At 52.6% G+C, this 23,294-nt stretch overlaps 1 protein-coding gene across 3 annotated transcripts in view; it reads left to right on the top strand.

The window, feature by feature from the left end:
* Window positions 1-23,294, top strand: part of LOC119979763 (alpha-2-macroglobulin-like) — a 412,459-nt gene that overhangs the window by 268,954 nt on the left and 120,211 nt on the right. For all 3 annotated transcript variants that reach the window (XM_038822394.1, XM_038822396.1, XM_038822395.1), the window contains 3 exons: window positions 535-680; window positions 10,967-11,117; window positions 11,677-11,823. In XM_038822394.1, coding sequence (XP_038678322.1) covers window positions 535-680; window positions 10,967-11,095 — 275 coding nt within the window. In that variant the 3' untranslated portion in view covers window positions 11,096-11,117; window positions 11,677-11,823. The remainder of the gene's footprint in view (window positions 1-534; window positions 681-10,966; window positions 11,118-11,676; window positions 11,824-23,294) is intronic.

The raw sequence follows: 23,294 nt of genomic DNA, 5'->3' as shown, positions 1-23,294 counted from the left end.
CGAGGCTGGTACGGGAATCGAACCGTGCTGCTGGCTTGTTTGGTCTGCTTTAAAAGCCAGCGATTTAGCCTAGTGAGCTGTGCCTCTCTCACTCTTGCCCTCACTCGCTCTCTCTCCGTCATTCATCCCCATTCTCTTGCCTTCTCCCCATTTTTCTCATCCCCATTCTACTGCCTTCTCCCCTCTCTCTCTCTCTCTCTCTCTCTCTCTCTCTATCTCTCTCTCTCACTCTCCCTCATGCTCTCTCTTTCCCTGTCTTACTATGTCTCTCATGTGCTCTCTCTCTGTATCTTTCTCTCATTCTCACTCTCACTCACATTCTCAGTCTCCCCAGCAAAAGAAGGATATTATCACCTCTCTCTCCCGATCAATGCTGACATCTCTCCGGTTGCTCACCTCCTGGCCTTTCCTGTTCCTGCTCTCTCACGCACTCTCTCCCAATATCTCTCTGTCACTATTCCTCCTTCTCACTATCCCTCACTTTCCCTGTGTTTCTCTCTGACTTACTCTCCCTCTCTCTCTCTCTCTCTCCAGGTACAAAAGGACACCTCCGCCTCTCTCTTCTGATCAATGCTGATATCTCCCCGGTTGCTCGCCTCCTGGTCTTTACCGTTCTCCCTGATGGGGAAACAATTGGTGACAGCGCAAAATTCCAGGTTTCCAAATGTTTCCGGAACAAGGTGAGCAGAACTCCAGATCTCCGTTTCAGCTCTACCACACTCCCTCTCTCCATCTTACCCTCCAATCTGCTCTCTCACACATCCTCTCCATCCACCATCTTCTCCAATCTGCTCTGTTCCACTCCTTCTCTCCATCTTCCACTCCAAAGCACTGTGTCCCGCTCCCTCTCTCCATTCCCCTCCAATCTGCACTGTCACACTATCTCTCCATCTCTCCCTCCAATCTGCTCTGTCCCACTCCTCTCCATCTCCCCCTCCAATCTGCTCTCTCACACGCCCTCTCCATCCACCATCTTCTCCAATCTGCTCTGTCCTACTCCCTCTCCCCACCTCCCACTCCAATCTGCTCTGTCCTACTCCCTCTCCCCACCTCCCACTCCAATGTGCTCTGTCCTACTCCCTCTCTCCATCTCACTCTCCAATCTGCTTTGCTTCCTCTTTCTATGCATAGAAAATAGAAGCAGGAGGAGGCCATATCACTATTCGAGCCTGCTTCGCTATTCATTATGATCATGGATGATCATCAAATTCAACCCTGATCCCGTCTTCCCCCCATATCCCTCGATCCCTTTATCCCCGAGAGCTAGATCTAGTTCCTTCTTGAAATTATGTTTGGCCTCAACTACTTTCTGTGGTTGTAAATTCCACAGATTCGCCACTCTGCATGAAGAAATTTCTCCTCACTTCTATCCTTTAACTTATCTGCTATGTGAGACCTGTGAAACGCCTCCTGAAACTCTAAATACACCACATCCACCGGTTCCCCCGGTCAACTCTACTGGTTACATATTCAAAGGATTCTAGTAGATTTGTCAAGCATGATTTTCCTTTCGTAATCCATGCTGACTTTGTCAGATTACACCATTGCTTTCCAAATGCTGTGCTATGAAATCCTTGATAATTGACTCCAGCAATGTCCCTACTACCAATGTTAGGCTCACTATACTTTCCTGTTTACTCTCTACCTCTCTTTTTGCACAGCTCTCCATTTACCCTTCCAGTATGCTCTGTCACACTCCCTCTCTCCACCTCTCCCGCCAGTCAGCTCTGTCACACTCTCTCTTCCAATCTCCACCTCCAATCTCCACCTTCAATTTGCTCATTCCCAGTCCCTCTCTCCAGCTCCCCCTACAATCTGCTTTGTCACACTCCTTCTCTCCTCTCCCCCTCCAATCTGCTTTGTCACATTCTCTATCCTACTCCGGCCCCATCCCACAACTCTTTTATCGGTACATTAATGACTGTTTTGGTGGACCTCCGGTGGCGACCATGGTGTGAGTGGCTCCCACTCGTGGTGGACCTTTTGGACCTTTTCCCCGGCTAACGGTGGAGCTGAGTGATTGTAAAAGGTGCCGGAGTGGAAGAGTATCCCACTGGTGTATGGATTTATGGACCAGAAGTGATTGAAAAAAGAGGGAGCAATTGTTGAAAGCTGGTGTGGAGCCTGTGACACAGGAAAGATGGCGGTGGGTCAGGTTCCGAGCCTGCCTGACTAGTGGTCGACGGATCAGCCAGTGAGCTTCCTCCATGAGAAATTTTCCCAGCAGAGGAAGGAGAACTTAGAGGACCTGGCCATGGTGATGGATCCGATAAAGGTGGAGATCGAGCATGGAGATGATGTTGGAGACCCAGAGCCAGGCGATCCAGAAGGTGGAGGCGGCGGTGGGGGAGCGCGAGGAGCAGCTTGCCTCAATGGCTGCAGAGATGGGGTTGTTGCGAGATCAACAAAGGAGGCTACAGGAGAAGTTGGAGGACCTGGAGAATCGATCGTGCAGGGTAGTTGGCCTGCCGGAGGGCAGTGAGGGAGCTGACACTGGCGCATATGTAGCGCAGATGCTCGAGAAGCTCCTGGGTGAAGGGGCATTTGCTCGGCCCATGGAGGTGGACTTGGAGCACAAGGCGCTGATGAGGAAGGTTGAAGGGAATGAGCCGCCAAGGGCGATGATGGTGCGACTGCACCAGTTTCTGGATAAGGAACGGATTTTGAGATGGGACAGGCAGACGAGACGCTGTACTTGGGAAGGCAGCATGCTGCGCCTCTATCATGACGTGGGTGCAGAGCTGGCCAAAAGGAGGGCGAGCTTCAATAAGGTGAAGACGGCCCTCTTTAAGAAGGGGGTGAAGTTCGGCATGTTATACCCAGCACAACTGTGGGTAATATATGAAGACTGGGAACTCTATTTTGCGTCGCCAGAGGAGGTGATGGAATTTGTTGGAGACAGTGGACTGGCAGGAGAAGGAGAACATTAAACTCTGGAGGGGATGTTCATATTTTGTATTTTGGGTTTCTTCTGGTTTGTATGAACCACTTTTGGACTGTATCTGGGGCCGTTGCTTTGTTTTGGGTTTGTTTTGTTCTTGATTGGGGATGGTGGGTTTCTCTTTTCTTTGTGTTTAGTTGTAAAGTTTGCACTGGGAGAATGATTGAGCTTTGGGGAGGGGGAATCAGTGGGGGGTATGGGCGGGGGCTACCAACTCGGTGCCATGGGCGGGGGCTACCAGGCGAGCTGGGCCTGAGGAGGTGCAGGACACGGGCTGGAGGCTGGCCCAGGAAGGGTTATGGTTGATCTGCAGGAGGGTGGGGGAGGGGTGCCCCCCTACCAGGCTGATCACAAGGAATGTGAGAGGGTTGAATGAGCCAGTCAAGAGGGCCCATGTGTTTGAACATTTGAAAAGCTAAAAGGCGGACGTGGCAATGATACAGGAGACACACCTGAGGGTGGTGGATCAGACTAGGCTGAGGAAGGGATGTGTAGGGCAGGTATTCCATTCAGGACTAGACTCTAAAACAAGGGGGCTGGCGATTCTGATTAACAAGCGGATGGCATGTACGGTGGCGGACTCGGGGGGGGATACGTTATGGTGAGCAGGAGGTTGGAGGGGATGCCAGTGGTGATGGTGAACATTTATGCACCGAACTGGGAAAACATGGAGCTCATAAGGTGGGTGTTGGGAAGATACCTGATCTGGAATCAAATCGACTGATTATGGGGGCGGGGGTGACTTTAATACGGTTATAGATCAAAGGCTGGATCTGTCGTGCTCAAGGTCAGGCAGGGTGTCGGCGGCAGCGAAGGAGCTAAAGGGGTTTAATGGAACACATGACGGGGTGGTAAATCCGTGGAGGGTTGGGTGGCTGAGAGCGAAAGAGTACTAATTTTTTTCCCATGTCACAAAGTGTATGCCCGAATTGACTTTTTCGTTACGGATAGCACGTTGCTGGTGGGGGTGGTGGACGTAGAGTACTCGCCAATTGTGGTATCGGAACATGACCCGCATTGGGTGGACTTGCGGGTGAGTAAGGGTTGGGGTCAGCGTCTGCACTGGAGGTTAGATGTAGGGCTATTTACAGAAGAGGAGGAGGTGTGTGTGCGGGTGAGGGAGGCCATTCAGAGGTAGGTGGAGATAAATGATACGGGGGAGGTTTCGGCAGATACGGTATGGGAGGTGTTGAAGGTAGCGATGAGAGGGGAGTTTATTTTGATACAGGGATACAGGGAGAAGGCAGAGCGGGCAGAGGTGGATAGGTTGGTGTAGGAGATTCTCCAGGTAGACAGGTGGTGTTCGGAGGCACTGGAGGAGGGGTTGTTGAAGGAGCGGCAGAAGCTGCAGATGGAGTTTGGGTTGCTAACTGCAGGGAAGGCGGTGGGGCAGTTGAGAAAGACAAGAGGGCAGTGTACGAATATGGGGAGAAGGCTAGTAGGATGCTAGCACACCAGCTAAGGAAGTGGGAGGTGGCGAGGGAGATTGGGAAAGTGAAAGACAGAGACGGGAACATTATCATGGACCCGGTAGGAGTGAATTGGGTATTTAGGGACTTTTACAGCAGGTTATATGAGTCGAAACACTCAGCCGGGGTGGAGGGGATGAGGTGGTTTTTCGAGAGACTAGAATTTCCGAGGACGGAATAAGAGCTGGTGGAGGGCCGAGGGGCCCCAATTGGCTGGTTGAAGTGGTGGAGGGGCTGGAGGCGATGCAATCGGGCAAAGCCCCTGGGCCGGACGGGTACCCAGTGGAGTTCTATAAAAAGTTTTCAGGAGTGCTGGGGCCCCTGCCGGTATCGCCGTTTAATGAGGCTAGGGAGCGAGGGGTACTCCCATCCGACGATGTCACAGCCCTCGATCTCTCATCCTGAAGCAGGATAAGGACCCGAAACAATGTGGGTCGTATAGGCCAAGCTCCTTTCTAAATGTAGATGCCAAGCTACTGGCCAATATCTTGACCTCGAGAATGGAGGATTGTGTGCCTGAGATGATAGTGAGGGGACCAGATGGGGTTTGTGAAGGGGAGGCATTTAGCGGCGAACATTAGAAGGCTGCTAAATGTGATTATGATGCCCTCAAAAGGAAGAGGTTTGAGGTGGTGGTCGCCATAGATGTGGAGAAGGCCTTTGATCGTGAAGAGTGCGAATACTTATGGGAAGTCCTGGGGCGGTTTGGGCAGGGTTTTGTGGACTGGGTCCGGTTGCTGTACCAGGCAGCAGTGGCGAGTATGTGGACGAACTCTGTGAACTCGGATTACTTTGGGCTGCACCGGGGGACGAGGCAGGGATGTCCACTCTCCCCACTGTAGTTTGCCTTGGCCATAGAGCCATTGGCGATAGCACTGAGAGCGTCAAAGACTGGCAGGGGATAGTATGTGGGGGTGGGGTGGAGCACAGTGTCTCGCTGTCTGCGGACGACCTACTTTTGTATATTTCTGACCCACAGGGGGGTGATTGGAGAGATTATGGAGATCCTGGTGCAATTTGGCTGGTTTTCGGGTACTAATTGAATATGGGCAAGAGCGAGGTCTTTGCGATTCAGGCAAGGAGACAAGAGAGGAGATTGGGGGGATGCCATTCAAGCTGGTGGGAGGGAGCTTTCGGTATTTGGGCATCCAGGTAGCATGGGAGTGGGAGCAGCTGCATAAGCTGAACCTGACTCAGTTGGTGGAGCAGATGAAGGGAGACTTCAGAAGGTGGGATATGCTCCTGTTGTCACTGGCGGGGAGGATGCAGACGGTAAAGATGACGGTTCTCCCGAGGTTTTTGTTTGTATTTCAGTGTCTGCCTATTTTTATCCCCCAGACTTTCTTTAAGAGGGTGAATGCGGTGATCTTTGGATTTGTGTGGGCGGGAAAGACCCCGCGGGTAAAGAAGGCCCTGCTAGAGCGGGGAGGAGGGGTGCTGGCCCTACCGAATTTCAGGAATTACTACTGGGCAGTGAACATAGCAATGATTAGGAAGTGGTAGTGGGGGAAGGGTCAGTGTGGGAGTGGGTGGAGGCGGCCTCATGTAGGGGCACAAGTTTAGGGACACTGGTAACTGCACCTCTGCCATTCTCACCGGCTCGGTACCCCACAAGCCCAGTGGTAGTGGCAGCCTTGAGGGTGTGGGGACAGTGGTGGAAGCACAAGGGAGTTGGGGGGGCGCCTGTATGGACACCAATTTGTGGTAACCACCGGTTTGCGCCAGGGGTGGCTGGATGGGGGGGTTTCGGAAGTGGCAGCGGTCTGGGATCGAGCGCTTTGGGGACCTGTTTATTGACGGCAGCTTTCCATGCTTGGAGGAGGAGTTTGAGCTGCCCGGTGAAAATGGGCTCCGATACCTGCAGACAAGGGACTTTGTGCGGAGGCAGGTCTCGAACTTTCCGCACCTACCTTCCAGGGGATACAGGATACGGTCGTGTCAAAAATGGAGGTGGGGGAGGGGAAGGTCTCGGAAATTTACAAAGAGCTCATGGAATGGGAGGGGGTCCCGATAGGGGAGCTGAAACGAAAATGGGAGGAAGAACTGGGCAGAGAGTTAGAGGCAGGGTTGTGGGAGGATGCCCTGAGTAGAGTCAACACGTCCTCGTCGTGCGCCAGGTTCAGCCGAATACAATTCAATGTGGTCCACACATGCATATGACTGTGGCTCGTATCATAGAATTTACAGTGCAGAAGGAGGCCATTTGGCCCATCGAGTCTGCACTGGCCCTTACAAAGAGCACCCTACTGAAGCCCACGTATCTACCCTATCCCCATAACCCAGCAATCCCCACTTAACATTTTCTGGACACTAAGGGCAATTTACCATGGCCAGTCCACTTAACCTGCACATCTTTGGACTGTGGGAGGAAACTGGAGCACTAGGAGGAAACCCACGCAGACACGGGGAGAACGTGCAGACTCCGCTCAGACGGTGACCCAGCGGGGAATCGAACCTGGGTCCCCGGAGCTGTGAAACAAATGTGCGAACCACTATGCTACCGTGCTGCCACCCGTATGAGCAGATTTTTTGAAGGGGTGGAGAATAGATGTGGGCGCTGTGCGAGTGAGCCCGCAAATCATGTCCATATCTTTTGGACATTGCCGTAATTTAGGGGATTTTGGTGTGGATTTGCTGATGTCATGTGATCGGTATTGAAGGCACGGGTGGTTCCGAGTCCAGAGGTGGCACTTTTTGGTGTGTTGGAAGACCCAGGAGTCCAGGGGCGAGAGAGGCTGATGTGTTGGCCTTTGACTCTCTCTCAGCCCGGAGATGGATCTAATTGGCATGGAAGTACTCGGAACCCCTGAAATCGGGGTGTGGTGATATACCACTGTAGTGATGTGTACTTGCAGTAGGGGGATGTATGCCTGTACCTGTAATACAGGCTCCTCCGGTAAGCCCCTGCCGGCCATCTCCTGCACCTCTGCCCTCAGACCCTCTCCTGCCTCCCAGAACCAAGATAGGGTCCTCCTTGTCTTCACCTTTCACCCCACCAATCTCCGCCTTCAAAGAATCATCTTCCGCCAGTTCTGCCAACTCCAGTATGGCTCCACCACCAAATATATCTTCCCCTCACTCCCTCTGTCAGCATTTTGCAGGAAGCATTTCCTGGTCCACTCCTTCATCACCCCCAACACCTCACCCTCTTCCCACGGCACCTTCCCATGCAATCGCAGAAGGTGTAACACCTGCCCCTTCACCTGCTTACCATCCCAGGACCTAAACACTCTTTTCAAGTGAGGCAGTGCTTCACGTGCACCTCCTTCACTCTGGTCTATTGCAGTCGCTGCTCCCAATGCGGTCTACTCTACATCGGAGAGACTAAATGAAGACTGGGTGACTACTTTGCAGAACAACTTTGGTCCATCCGCAAACAGGGCCCAGACCTTCCTGTCGCTTACAATTTCAACTCACCGTCCTGCTCTCATGTCCACATGTCCGTCCTTGGCCTGCTGCAATGTTCCAGTGAAGCTAGCGCAAACTGGAGGAACAGCAGCTCATCTTCCGATTGGGCACATTACAGCCTTCCATGCTTAACATTGAGTTCAACAACTTAGGACTGTTAACTCTCTCCTCCACCTTCATCCTATTTTTATTTCTGTCAATTTATTTTTATTTCTTCCATTGATCTGTTTTTCCCTCACCATTGCCCCCCCCCCCCCTCCCTGACCCCACTTGTTCCCTGTTGCCCTTTGACACACTGCTTACCTTTGTTCTGCCATTCACACATTCTAATCTCTTTATGTGCCACTATCACCACCCTTCTTGGCCTTGATCGCCCCCATTTACAGTCCCTTTATCTTTCTGTTCACAACATCTTTGTCAATCTCCATTTATCGCAGGCCCCCTATCCAGGTTCGCCCTCGGTGCCCCCACCCCCTCCCATCATAAAAGAATCAATCTGACCCTATTTCCAGTTCTCTCCATCTTTGACAAAGAGTCATCCAGACTCAAAATGTCAGCTCCCTTCTCTCCACAGATGCTGTCAGACCTGCTGAATTTGTCGAGTATTTTCAGTTTTTGCTACCTCTCTCCATCTCCCCCTCCAATCTGCTCTATCACACTCCCTCTTTCAATCTGCCCTTCCAATCTGTTTAATCACACTTTCTCCATACAGCCCTCTGTTTCTGCTCAGTCACACTCTCTCTCTCCATTCCACCCTCTAATCTGCTCTGTTCCACTTCATCTCTCAATTTCCCCCTCTGCTCTGTCCCACTTTCTCTCTCCATTTCTCCTTCCAATCTGCTCGGTCATTCTCCCTCTCTTCATTTCTCCCTCCAAGCTGCTCTGTCCTACTCCCTCTCCATCTTCCCCTCCAATCTGCTCTGTCATACTCCCTCTCTCATCTCCCCTCCAATCTGCTCTGTCACACTCCTTTTCTCCATCTCACCAATCTACTCTGTCACACTCCTTCTCTCCATTTATCCCTCTATTTCTACATTGTCCCACTCTCCATCTCCATTTATTGCTCTATTTCAGCACTGTCCCACTCTATGGGCACGATTGTCCGCACCCCACGCCGGTTAGGAGAATCGCGGGAGGGCCGGGCGAATCATGCCACGCTGCCCTAGCACCCACCTGCTTGTCCCCCCCCCACCCCAAAATGGCGTGTCGCGTTTTGCGACAGGCCGCTCGGAGAATCACCGCTCGCTGCTTCTCACGGTGACCGGCGATTCTCCGGCCCAGATGGGCCGAGTGGCCTGCCGAACCCGACTGGTTCACGCCTGCGGCAACCACACCTGGTCGCTGCCGGTGTGAACAGCGCGCGACCGCTATGTGTGGGGCTTGTGGGGGGCGGAGGGAGGATCGAGCACCATGGCCGTGCCAAGGGTGCCATGGGCCCGCGATCGGTGCCCATCGGGTACTTACCCCGCGCACTCTTTATCCTTCCGCCGCCCCGCTGTATCCATTCGCGGGGCGACTGAGGGGCATCCCGGCCCGCGCATGCGCGGGTTTCGCGCAAATGCGTGATGACGTCATCCGCACATGCGCGGGTTGGAGTCTTCCAATCCGCGCATGTGCGGCTGACGTCATGTGACGCGTCAGCCGTCGCAAACTCTGGCAAGCGGGCTTAACGAAATTCGTTAAGCCCGCGATGCCGGAGTTCACGGCCGCGGCATGCTAGCCCCGACCGGGGACCAGAATCGGTTCCCGGTCGGGGGGGGACGGAGGCTGGCGTCAAACCCGCCCGTTTTTGACGCCAGCCTCACGATTTCTCCCGGTTTCGGAGAATCACGCCCGCAGTCTTTTCCCTCCGCCACCCTGCAAGATCAAGCCACCATGTCTTGCGGGGCAGCGGCAGGGAAGACGGCAACCGCGCATGCGCGAGTTGGCGCCGGCCAACCTGCACATGCGCGGCTGTCGTCACGTAGGCGCCGCCGGCCGCGTCATTCCCGGCGCGCCACTTTGACGCAAGCGTCAAGGCTGGGCGCTCGGAATTCACACGCCGCCGCTCCTAGCCCCCTGTGGGGGGGGAGAATAGGGGGTGAAGAGCGGCCTCCAACGCCGGAGTGAAACACTCCGGGTTTCACTCCGGTGTCGGCTGTTTCTCTCCCTTTGGGAGAATTGCGCCTTATATCTCAATTTATCCCCGTTTCTGCTCTCTTGCACTGTATCTCTCTATTTCCCCTCTAGTTTAGCACTGTCACATTCCCTCTATTTCTGTTTCTACTGTCACACTCACTCTCTCCATCTCTTCCTTTGATTCACCTGTCACTTTTGCTTCTTCCCAATTCTCTCTCTTTTTTCCCCTTTCTCTGTCTCTCTCTCTCTGTCTGTCTCTCTCTCTGTCTGTCTCTCTCTCTCCGTCTCTCTACCTTTGTCTATCTTACTTTCTCTTGAACTATTTCTCACTCTGTCGCTGTCTCCCTCTTTCTCAAGTCTCCGACTCTTTCTCTCTATCCCTGTCTCACTTTCTGGCTCTCTCTGTCTCTCTCTCTCTCTCTTTTTGGTTTTTTTCTGTCGCTGTCTCTCTGTCACTGTCTCGTTCTCTCTGTCGCTCTCTGTGTGTCTCTCGCTCATAAATTCATAAGATATAGGTCCAGAATTAGGCATTTGGTCCATCGGGACTGCTCCGCCATTCAATCATGGCTGGACTCATCCTCGCCTTAACTGTCTGTTCTCCATAACACGTCAACCCATTTCTAATTTTAAATCTGTCTAACTCCTCCTTAAATTTACTCACTGTCCCAGCATCCACCGAACTCTGGGGTAGCGAATTCCACAGATTCACAACCCTTTGGGAGAAGTAGTTTCTCCTCAACTCCATTTTAAAATTTCTACCTCTTAGCCGAAGTTTTGACCTCTTGTTCTAGAAGGCCCCACAAGCGGAAGCATCCGCTCCACAACGACTTTATCCTCACCTTTCATCATCTTGTATACCTCAATTTGATCTCTCACCTCTGGAATCAACTTAGTCAACCTCCTCTCTCTGTCTGTGTCTGTTGCTGTCTCCCTGTCACTCTCTCCCTCTCCCTGTCACTCTCTCCCTCTCTCTGTTGCTCTCTCTCTCTATCTCCTGTACTCATCTCCATTCTCTCCTTTCTCCCTCTAGGTGTCTCTCCATTTCTCAGTGGCTGAAGACCTGCCTAAAAGTCACGTCAGTCTTGATGTTCATGCTGCCCCGGACTCTCTGTGTGGACTACGTGTTGTCGATCGCAGTGTCCCTACTCCTCAAACCTGAGATGGAGCTTTCCCGAGACAGTGTAAGATACAGAGGCTACTCTCTCCGGGGGCGAGATATACCCAGGACCCAACCCGACTAGAACTGAGGGAGCTACTCACACCCAGAGAGGAGTGACCCAGAGGGGGTGAATCAGCCTGGGTTCCTGCTCCTGATCCCTTTCCAGTGACTCCTAAGTTAGGGAGGGGGTGAATCAGCCCGGGTTCCTGCTCCTGATCCCTTTCCAGTGACTCCTAAGTTAGGGAGGGGGTGAATCAGCCCGGGTTCCTGCTCCTGATCCCTTTCCAGTGACCCCTGGGTTAGGGAGGGGGTGAATCAGCTAGGATCCCTGCTCCTGATCCCTGCCCAGCGACCATGAGTTAGGGAAGGGGGTGAATCAGCCCGGGTTCCTGCTCTTGATTCTTATTGGGGTTCTGTTTGGTGAGGACTGCCTTGGGTGTGGGTTGCTGAGTGAATCCTTTCCTGGTTGAATATACTGTCCAATCGCTGTGGCTCACTGTGTTGTGTGCTCCTCAGGTGAGTGAGGATTTAATCTTCAGATCTTCACCCTGTTGATGATTTCCTGTCTCCGTTATCTCCAGGTCTATTCACTGCTGCCAGTCCTCGACCTCTCTGGAAACAAGGACAGAGATTCGGAAGATGCTCAGGAATTCTGCAGACGTCAGGCACGCTGGTCAGAGCCCGTCTCCATGGACGATGCTATTGGAGACTTCGCCCTCCTTCTCCAGGTTCTTGTTACTGCGAAAAATAAAGAGACAGAATATGACATAGATCGTGGATTGTAATGTGTGAAAGAGAGAGAGAACAGATAAAGGACAGAAAGAGAGGGAGTATGTGACAGAGACAGGGAGAGAGAGGGAGTGATTCACAGAGAGCGAGATACAGAGGACAGAGAGAGCAATGGATGGATAGAGAGGGAGTGACTCACGGAGAGAGTGTAACCAAGGAAGGGTGCATGAGAGAGAGAGGGATAGAGAGCGATTCACAGAGAGAGATATAGAGTGAGGATAGAGAGGGAATTTGTGACAGAACGGGCAAGAGAGGGATGGGTAGAGAACGGGAATGACTGAGAGAGTCAGGGAGAGGATTGAGTGACAGAATGTGTAACAGAGAGAGGGTGTGTGTGAGAGAGGGAAAGATAGAGTAATTCATTGATGGGGAGTGAGGATAGAGAGAGAGGGAGTGAGAGAAGAACGAGAAGCGGGATTGGCCATCTGGCCCCTCGAGCCTGCTCCACCACTCAATAAGATCATGGCTGATCTGGTTGAATATACTGTCCAATCACTGTGGCTCACTGTGAGGTGTGCTCCTCAGGTGAGTGAGGATTTAATCTTCAGATCTTCACCCTGTTGATGATTTCCTGTCTCCGTTATCTCCCGGTCTATTCACTGCTGCCAGTCCTCGACCTCTCTGGAAACAAGGACAGAGATTGGGAAGATACCAATCTCAACTCCACTTACTCGCCTGCTCACCTTAACCCTTAATCCCTTCACTGTTCAAAAATCTATGGGCCCGATTCTCCGACCTCACGCCGGTTCGGAGAATAGCGGGCCGCGCTGGTTTTTCTCGCGACGCCGGTCCGACGTGCTCCCGCTATTCTCCGAAACGCGAAAATTTTTTACATCGGTTTTCTCGCGGATAACCTCGTCAAACGCCCCAATACATCCAAACAGCCAACTATCCAGCCCCCCGCTATTCTCCGGCCCGGATGGGCCGACGTCCTGACACCAGGTTATGACGCCAGCTATCACACCTGCTTTTTAAAGTCGTCAGCCAGTCGTGCTGGCTGACAAGTTGAGCAAGGACGTGAGCGGACCGCCGGAGTCTGGGCAGACCGGGGAAGGCATCCCCAAGAAGGCAGCGAACAGTGGGGGGGGGGGGGGGGGGGGGGGGGGGGGAGAGAGAGGAGAGGAGAGAGAGAGAGAGAGAGAGAGAGAGAGGGAGGAGAGGAGGGGGGGAAAGGGATGGAGAGGGGGGGGGAGGGGGGAGAGGGAGAGATGGGGGGAGAGGGGAGAAGTAGGGAGAGGGGGGAGGGGGGAGAGGGAGGGAGGGAGTGGGAGGGAGGGAGTGCCTCGTCCAACCCCGGTTATAAAATGTCAGCCGCCCTGCTATGGCATGACGGTCACAAGGACATGGCCGCTGGTTGCCCTGTGGCTTACGGCCACAGGACACTGACGCACCGGTGAGGAGGACGTTGTTAACTGCCCATTGGAAGCAGAAAGTGACCATGGATTAGGCTGTCTGCGTGTCACAGGTGGCCCGTGGCACGCGGCTGCCGAGGTGTTGAATAACCTCCGTCTCTAACATGTTGTTTCTCTGCCCCCCGCCACCCTTCTCTCGGTTAGCAAAATGTAAGCGAACAGAACGGCTATGTTCAGCGCAGTGGTTGGGGCCGCTGTACTGCAGTTGGAGATGGAGCAGCGTCCACAGCCACAACCCGCAGTGGATGCAGGGCCAGCTGCAGCAGCAGAGGGAATGGCCGAGGAGTTGCCAGTCGTTGAGCAGCATGGGGGGGAGGAGGAGGAGGAGGAGAGAGTGAGGGTGCAGCCAGGGCGCCAGAGGCGACGACCAAGGCCGAGGGTGTACCGTGGCTGGATCTCTTTCCAGACAATGCCGGGCATCACCTGCAGGAGGAGACTCTGGTTCAGTAGAGAGACAGTGACACATATCTGTCACCTCATGGCGCACGTGGAACGGGAGGAGGACACGCGATCCCGGTTGCTGTCAAGGTGATGGTCGCTCATAACTTCTATGCGACCGGCTCCTTCCAGTCTCCGAGCGGGGACCTCTCTGGGATCTCCCAGTCATTGGTGCACAGGTGCATCCGGGATGTGACCGACGCCCTCTATGCCATCGCGGACCGCTACATCACCTTTCCCGAGGACCGAACAAGTCAACATTCACGAGCTCATGGATTTGCCAGCGTGGCCGGGATACCGATGGTGCAGGGGTCACGATTGTGTTCACGTCCCTATGCGCCCGCCTGCAGGGGACAGGGAGGTCTTCACAAACAGGAGGGGGACATACTCCATGAATATCCAGGTGGCATGCGATCCCCACATGAGGATCATGAACGTCTGCGCAAGGTTCCTAGGGAGTGTGCATGACGCCTACATTCTGGCACAGTCGTACATCCCTGCAATGTTTGAGGGACGGCCCCCCCGGCTGCGGGGCTGGTTGCTGGGCGACAGGGGTTATCCGCTGAGGTCTTGGCTGATGACCCCTATACGGAGGCCTCAGACCAATGCGGAAACCCGATACAACGAGGCCCATGCAGCAACCAGGGGTGTGGTGGAGCGCTGCCTTGGTCTCTTGAAGATGAGATTCAGGTGCCTGGACCCCTCCGGACGTGCCCTGCAGTCCTAGCCCGACAGGGTCGCTCGCCTTATTGTGGTCTGCTGTGCGCTGCACAACATCGCGATGCAGAGGGGAGATGCCCTGGTGGAGGAGGCGGAGGGAGAAGCCAGTGGCAGTGGTGCCAGCACAGAGGAGGAGGAGGAGGTTGGTGGAGTGGCGGGCGCAGCACGCAGACAGGACCCGGGTGCTGGTGGTTCCCAGGAGGTTGCACGACGGACCCGGTGAGGACAGCGGGCACGCGACGTCTTGGTGGCAGCCTGCGTACACTGCTCCACTTCGAGATCACCCTTACCACTGCGGCACAACGGTATGGCACGACATTGATGGCTGTGTCAGCGGGTGTGATCAGTGCCATGTTGAATGATGACAGCTCGCTCTGCGATGGGCTGTGAGCTCAGAATCGTTAGACAAAGTCTGATTCATGGCAAAGTCTGACTCATGGATGAACCATCCACCTCGGTGGCCGCTGAGTTCGTCAGGGACACTCCATCACGTGCCCGCGTGCGGCAGCTGTGGGAGGGGGTGGGGGGGAAGGGACTGCACACCCGGCACCGAAGTTTCACCGCTCGTCAATCCCAGCGACACTCGGTCACCATCACGATCCCTGTGGCAACGGAAAAATCACACAGTCTTACAAGTTAAATGCAACAGTGAGTTTAATGATTAACATAATTTATAGATGCCCTAGCCCCTACAACTAATCTGTGCCCTTCACCTGTGCCAACTTACTTTGTGTCCCTCTTCGTTGCCTTATGGGCCCTACCACTACATCTAAGTGAATCCCCAGATGATACAGCAGGAGTGGCGGAGGATTGCTGCGAATCGCCCCCTTCGACATGTCTCCCCGTCGGCACTCGTTTCCTGGGGCGACCCGGCCTTGATGGGCCAGGCTGCTCTGCGGGCGTTTCGGATGATGTGGTGCCACCCTGCTCTGCCCACCCGATGCACCAGGGATGGGACGGGGGGAGGCCGAGCATTCCGGGACGTCTCGTGATGGAGTTAATGGGACGGGCCCCGATACCTCCTCCTCCCTCGGGGAGCCCGGTGGCCCCCGGGCCTCACTTTTGGACGGAGGTGCGAGCGGGGAGGTGCGCTGCCAGTCCTGGAGGCCTGCAACGGTATTGACCAGGGTCCGAAGGTTCGCAGAGACGGAGTCCAGCGAGTGAGACATTCCCGCCAGGGACTGTGCGACCTCAACCTGTGAGTGCGCGACACCATCCAGCACGTGTATCAGGTGGTTGATGCTCTCCGCAACTGACTCGTGGGACTGTGCCATTTCCTGCTGGGACTGTGCCATGGCGTGCTGCAACTGGGCCATGGCCTGGTGAGACTTGGCCAAGGCCCGCAGCACGCCTGCAATGTCATGTTGGCTCTGGCGCATTGCTGCCTGTGAGAGGGCAGCCCTGTCCAGGGCCCAGGATGACGCATGCAAATGAAGCCCAACGCCTTGCAGAACCTGACCCATGGCCGAAACCGTTTCACCCATTGCCTCGATGCCACCTGTGCGGTGTCGGCCTGGGTGGCTGCCATGAGCGGCGCCACTCCCTGCTCCTGGACGTGGTTCGACTCCTCTAACTGTGTCTGCAGCTGCTGGAAGACGGCCCTCATCCCGTCATTGTGTCCCTGGGTTTCGAGATGCATTGGCTGTGCGGGTGGGTCAAGTAAATCCAGGAACCCAGGGTCTGGGAGCCAGCTGGATGCTGGGCCTGGCCTGCCCTCCGACAGTCCAGGCCCTCGGCTGCTCCGACCACCACCTGCTGTACCTGCTCAGCTGTGTTGTGCGAACCAGACCGTGACCCGGGAGCCTCATCACTGAATTGCCCAACCGAGGTGAGTGTCTCTGGGATGGTGGATGGTGTGGGAGATAGCAGTGCCGCAAGCTCGAGGTCCTCGTCCGTACAAATGTCCTCGAGGTCATCGGCCCACTGATGAGTGGCCGCAGGGCGTTCGCAGCTCATTTTTCCCTCTCCCTCTGTCACCGTCCTCTGCGCCTCCTGCTCCACAGAATCTGTTTGGGAGGATGGCACCCCTGACTGTGCTCCTGGCACCCTCTGGCGTGCGGCCCTGGGTGTGGTGGTGGTGGTGGCAGATCCTTCTCTCCGCCTGGAGGCACGGCCCTTGTTGTTCGGCAGCACGTCCTAGGGAAGAAAATGAAACGGGGTTATTTAGAAACGCTCGGCCAGGCGTTGGACGGTCCAGTGGGCAGAGTGTGAAGGGACAGAGGATGGGGGGGGCGGTATCCAGTGGGCAGAGTGTGAAGGGACAGAGGATGGGGGGGGGGGTTGTCCAGTGGGCAGAGTGAAGGGACAGAGGATGGGGGGGGGGGGGTGTCCAGTGGGCAGAGTGTGAAGGGACAGAGGATGGGGGTGGGGAGGTTGTCATGCAGGGTTGTCTCACTTGGTTCAGCACCTCCAACCTCGCATTGCGCGACCTCCCGGGTGGCAGATCCCCCAGCAAGGTCCAGTGCCCTCTGCTCAAACGTGGTCAGGGGGTGGAAAATGGTTGAACCCCCGCCGGTACTGTTGCGCTCCCGGGTATTGTGAGCGGTCATGTCCTGTTTGGGGGGGGGGGGGGGTGGGCATAGATAGATCATCAATTCGGCAGGTATCATCAGGGCGTTCACATATTGGAGAAGGTTGGGGGGTCAAGTTGTAACTAAACCATTGCATCTCTCCAGGGGGTCGCAGCGCTTATGTGGGTCTGTGACTACCTGGTAAACCACCCTCCACTCACTCTGCCCCCCTCCCCCTCGTGCCAGGGGAGGAGGTGGGTGATTAAGTACATGGGGGGGGGGGGGGGGGGGAAGGATTGTTGTGACCCGGGGGCACCCTCTTGGCACTTACCCTGGCAGCCTTGGTGAGGTCATGGAGCTTCTTCCTGCATTGCTCCCCAGACCAAGAGGTCTGCCCCACTGCACTCACGGCAGTGCCCACCTCACGCCAGGCCCATCGCACTACGCTGGCAGGGTGGCGGTGCCCTATTCTAGGGCAGATGATGCTCCTCCTCTGCTCCACCTCATCCAGGAGCGTTTCAAGATCTGCCTCTCCAAACCTCGGGGCGGCCCTCCGTGGCTCCGACATCTTTCTCCTCCCGTTGCTGTGCTCGCTCACACCTTATGACGACGCAGAGCGGCGTCATCGGGGCGTCATTCGAGCGTCGCAGGGTTATGGCGTCATTTTTCACGTGAGGTGGGCACTGCCTTAGTTAGGCCACATTTGGAATATTGCGTAAATTCTGGTCGCCACATGACCAGAAAGATGTGGAGGCTTTGGCGATGGTACAGAAAACATTTTCCAGGGTGTTGCCTGGTGTGAAAGGTGAGGAGAGGTTGGATGAACTTGGATTATTTTCACTGGAACAAAAGAGGTTGAGGGACGACCTGATAGATGTTTACAAAATTGTGAGTGGCATGGATGCAGTGGATAATCAGACACTTTTTCCCAGAATGGAAAGTCAATTACTAGGGCACATAATTTTAAGGTGCAAGTGGCAAGCTCAGAGTAGATGTGCATGGGAAGTTTTTTACACAGAGGGTGGTGAGTGCCTGGAACGTGCTGCCAGGGGAGGTGGTCGAAGCAGATACAATAGAGATGTTTAAGAGGCAACTTGACGAATTAATGAATAGGATGGGAATAGAGGGATACGGACCCCGGAAGTGCAGAGGGTTTTAGTTTAGTTAGGCATCATGATCGGCACAGGGTTGGAGGGCCGAAGGGCCTGCTCCTGTGCTGTACTCTTCTTTGTTCCTCTTTGTTTGTGTGACAGAGAATGAGACAGTGAGGATAGAAAGAGAAGGATTGTGTGACAGAGAAGGAGAGAGAAAAAGAGAGAGAGAGACGGATGGATAGAGAGGAAGTGATTGACAGAGCGCAAGAGAGAGACAGAGTGAGGATAGAGAGAGGGAATGTGTGACAGAGGGGGAGATTTCGAGAGAGCGAGAGAAAGATTCATTAAGGGAAATGGAGACCGCAGATACAACATCGCTAGTTTGGTGGGGAGAGTGAAAGCCGACCTGGCGAGGTGGGATGGTCACCCTCTGTCGCTGGCGGGTCGGGTGCAGGCAGTTAAAATGAATGTGTTGCCACGATTTCTGTTTATTTTTCAATGCCGACAGATTTTCCTGCCAAAATCTTTTTTCAGGGAGATTGAGGGAAGGATTACCTCGTTTATATGGGGAGGGAAGGTGGCCAGAGTGAGGAAGGTGCTGCTACAGAGGGGAAGGCAGGCAGGGGGTTTGGGTCTCCTGAACCTGATGTACTACTACTGGGCGGCAAATGTGGAGAAGGTGCGGAGCTGGGTCAGAGGGTTGATTCCCAGTGGGTCAGAATGGAGGAGAGTTTGTGCAGGGGGTCGGGGTTGAAGGCACTAGCAACAGCGCCACTCCCGATAGCTCCGGGGAAATACTCAGGGAGTCCGGTAACAATAGCTTCATTGAAAATCTGGAGGCAGTTTCGCCAACACTTCGGATTGGGGGCAGGGTCGAGGGAAATGCCAATTCGGGAGAACCACAGATTTGAGCCAGGGAGGTGGGACAGAAGCTTTCGGAAATGGGAAGAGAAGGGGATTAAGACCCTAAAAGATTTGTTTCTTCGGGGTCGATTTGCAGGATTGAGGGAGCTGGAAGTGAAGTATGAGCTGGAGCAGGGAGAAGTGTTTAGATATATGCAGGTTTGGGACTTTACCAGGAAGGAGATACAGAGCTTCCCGGAGGAACCGGCCTCCACGTTGTTGGAGGAGGCGCTGGCGGCAAGGGGACTGGAGAAGGGGACTGTGTCAGCGGTATACGGAGCTATGTTGGAAAAGGATAAGGCACCACTGGAGGGGATCAAACAAAGTGGGAGGAAGAGTTGGGAGAGGTTATAGAGGAGGGGGTATGGTGTGAGGTGCTCCGGAGAGTGAATGCCTCCACCTCGTGTGCGAGGTTGGGGCTGATACAGCTGAAGGTGGTGTACAGGGCACACCTCACGAGGGTGAGGGTGAGCCGGTTCTTTGAAGGGGTAGAAGATGTGTGTGAGCGCTGCGGGGGGAGGGGGGGGGGGGGGCTAATCACATTCATATGTTTTGGTCCTGTCCAAAGCTTGGGGAGTACGGGAAGGAGGTGTTTAGGGTAATTTCCAAGGTGGTGCATGTGAAGCTGGACCCGGGTTCCCGGGAGGCCATATTCGGGGTGTCGGACCAGCCAGGGTTGCAAACGGGTACAGAGGCAGATATCATAGCCTTCGCCTCGTTGATCGCCCGAAGGCGGATCCTGCTGGGATGGAAAGCGGCCTCTTCACCCTGTGCCCTGGCATGGCGAGGGGACTTGTTGGACTACTTGACCCTTGAGAAGGTTAAGTTTGAACTGTGGGGAAGCTCGGAGGGGTTGTACAAGTCATGGGCACTATTTATTATGCACTTTCAAGAACTGGATAACATCGAACATTAGTTGTGGGGGGATGGGTGGGTGGGTTGGTGGGAGGGGGGCTGTGTATGTTCAAGATGGCTAAGGGTAATCCCTGATTCCTTTTTTGTCATTTGTTTATGTTAACATGCGGGCTGATGTCTGGGCATGGTGGGAGGATGGGATTCTTGTTATTATTATGGGGTTTGAGATATTTATTGTTGGTTATTGGTTGTTGTTGATGGGTGTGAATTCGGGAGAAAAATTGTGGAAAAGGAGGAGAATAAAAATATTTTAAAAAAGGAAAATGGAGACAATGGTTTGAGACAGAGAGGTAGCAAGACAGAGAGAGAGAGAGAAAGGCAGACAGACAGGAAGAGGAGTAATGAGGAAGGTAGAGAGAGGTAAAGGAGCAAACAGGCACAGAGACATCAACAAAGAGAAGGGTTGCATGGTGGCACAGTGATTAGTACCGCTGCCAACGACGCTGAAGACCGGGTTCGCTCCTGGCTCCAGGTCACTGTTAGTGTGGAGTTTGCACATTCTCCCCGTGTCTCTGTGATCTCACCCCCACAACCCAAAGATGTGCAGGGTAGGTGGATTGGCCACACTAAATTGCCCTTAATTGAAAAAAATAATAATTGGGCGTAATGATATGCAATAACAGTGTATATAACAGTGTATATAGCCTCCAACCCGAGGTGGCATGCCAGAGGAACAGGACACTGGAACTGGACAGAGTCAGTCTTGATGAGAGTTACAGGAGCTGTTAGTAGCATGGTTAAAAGATCCACGGTTTGGTTAGCAATAGTTTAGTCTACCCACAGTGTATTCAACATTAAATAACTAGTCTTGAACTAGATGTTCTGTCGTACACTGATTCATTTATTATCATAGTACATGATCATAACATGGTACTAGGTGTGGTTTGAACGACACAGTCGTCAAAGATGAAACATTGCAACAAGAAAAATGTGATTCTTCAACTGGAACATCTAAAAGCTCCAAAACAGCTTCAACTTACTGGTAATGTGGATGGAATTTTTTGTGTGTTTAAGTAGCACTTCACACTGTCTGTCTCAGCTATTGGCTTGCAGGCACAGTCGAATGAGAGAAAAGTTGCCTTATTGCTCACCACAGCAGGCCAGTAGGCGATTGAAATATATAAAACATTTGCATATGAGCAAGAGGAAGACAGTAAGAAATTTGATGCTGTGATCAAAATATTTGAAGGGCATTGTACACCTAAAAAAAGATGAAACATATGAAAGGTACATTTTTTGAATGTGCACGCAGAAGACTGGCAAACCATTCGATAGTTTTCTCACTGATGTTAAGCTGAAAGCACAGACATGCAACGTCGCAATTCTGAAATCCTCCACGATAAGTGATCAAATTGTTTTTGGATTTCACGATACTAAGGTACAAGAACGTCTTTTATGGGAAAAGGAGCTCCAATTAGAAGATGCCGTAAATATTTGCCAGGCTAGTGAACTAGCTACACAACAAGTTAATATGTTTAACACAAGAAGCTTTGGCATGAAAATTGCAAGTGATGCAGTCACCATTGGTGTTGTGATGCACTTAGAAAAGAAACGTGGTCTCAGCAGCCATTCTAAACGGTCAGAACATACAGCTATTACATGTAAACAATGTGGTTATAAGCACCTACTAAGGCAATGTTCAGCCTTTGGCAAAATATGTGCAAAGTGCAAAGGGAGGAATAACTTTGCGAAACATTGTCGAATTAGAAAATTGATACAGGGCAGTTGATTAAAATGCTTGCCGACATTAATTTAAGTGACACATTTTTTGTTGGCCTGGTGTCGGATGAAGACACAGGAAATGAAGCCATACCAAATAAAATGCTGCCCACAAGTAGAAGGAGTGCTGAAAGTGATATTGCAGCAGTAACCAGGGACAATATAAGTTATGTTAAGACCAAGCAGCTAAAGCCGAGAATTCAAAATTAGCCGGTCTTACTTAAAGACTACAATGGTAAGAAGATTGACACTTTGGGTATGAGGGAATTATACATGCAAGTAAAAAACAAAGTGCACAAGCTGAAGTTCTCAATATGTTGCTGAAGGTCATGAACCATTATTGGGTGATGAAGAATGTGTGGCACTGGAATTGGTGTGAAGTGTCAATAGCACTGACTGTGCACTGAGTACATACAGTGGTTCAGTGGAGTCCATTGTACAGGCCTTTCTGGAAATATTCAATGGCTTTGGTGTCCTGCCTTTCACATATAAAATATAATTATGAGAGGATGCTCAACTGGTGATACACGCTCCTCGAAGAGTTCCAGCACCATTGCGTGACAGTCTCAAGGCAGAGTTGCACAGACAGTGACCCAAGCTGGGAATCCAAACTAGGACCCTGGAGCTGTGAAGCAACTGTGCTAACCACTGTGCTATCATGCTGCCCGCACGGCAGATGGAAGAAGATGGGCAAATGGAAGAAGATGGAAACAACTTGAAACCTGTGGCATATGCTTCGCGGTCAATGACGGAGTCTGAGTGAAGATATGCACAGATTGAAAAAGAATGCCTAGGACTAGTAGTTGGCTTGGAAAAATTCCATATGGCCAACCCACTTTTACTGTTGAGACAGGTCATTGGCCACTGGTTGCAATCATTAAAAAGAATCTCAACAAAATGTCTCCACGAATACAGCATCTCATGATGAAGTTTCAAAGATACGACTTTGAGTTGATATACCTACCTGGGAAACATAGTGGTAGCCGATGCTTTCTCCAGAGCTCCAACGCCACACAATGTCAGCTCAACTGGAGAAGATGTACTGGCTCACATAGACATGATCACTGATGCACTGCCAGTATCAGACGCAAAGTCAAAACAAATTGACGAAGAAACAGCAAAAGATGAGGTGTTACAGAAGGTAATATAAAACCTTAACAATGGTTGGCCTAAAGATTCATGCACAAAGTATCATGAAATCAGATCTGAGCTAAGTGGAGTAAATGGACAACTATTAAGGCAAGAAAGAATTGTGATTCCGCAGTCTCTACGCAACGATATGCTGAAATGAATTCATGAGGGTCACCTCGGGATTGAGAAGTGCAAACAGAGAGCCAGAGATACTGTGTATTGACCTAGTGTAAAAACGGATACACAAGACATGATGAAGAAATGTGAAACGTGTCAAAAGTTTTAGCATCGGCAAGCGAAAGAACCAATAAACATAGCTGAAATACCACCATCTCCGTGGCAAAAAGTTGGATGGATTTATTCTACCTCAATGGCAAGGAATATCTGATAGTCGTTGACTATTATTCGAATTTTCAAGAAATAGCCCTTCTGTCAAGTTCTTCGGCAATGCATACCAAAATGACCGTGTGATAATGCATACCAAAATGACCGTTGCAAAACATGGCATACCTAAAACTGTGGTGAGTGATAATGGTCCATGTCTTCATTGCATGAATAAAAAGCGTTT

The sequence above is a fragment of the Scyliorhinus canicula genome, chromosome 16, assembly GCF_902713615.1.
Source record: "Scyliorhinus canicula chromosome 16, sScyCan1.1, whole genome shotgun sequence".
Classification (NCBI taxonomy): domain Eukaryota; kingdom Metazoa; phylum Chordata; class Chondrichthyes; order Carcharhiniformes; family Scyliorhinidae; genus Scyliorhinus; species Scyliorhinus canicula.
This window is presented reverse-complemented; position numbering and strand designations above follow the sequence as displayed.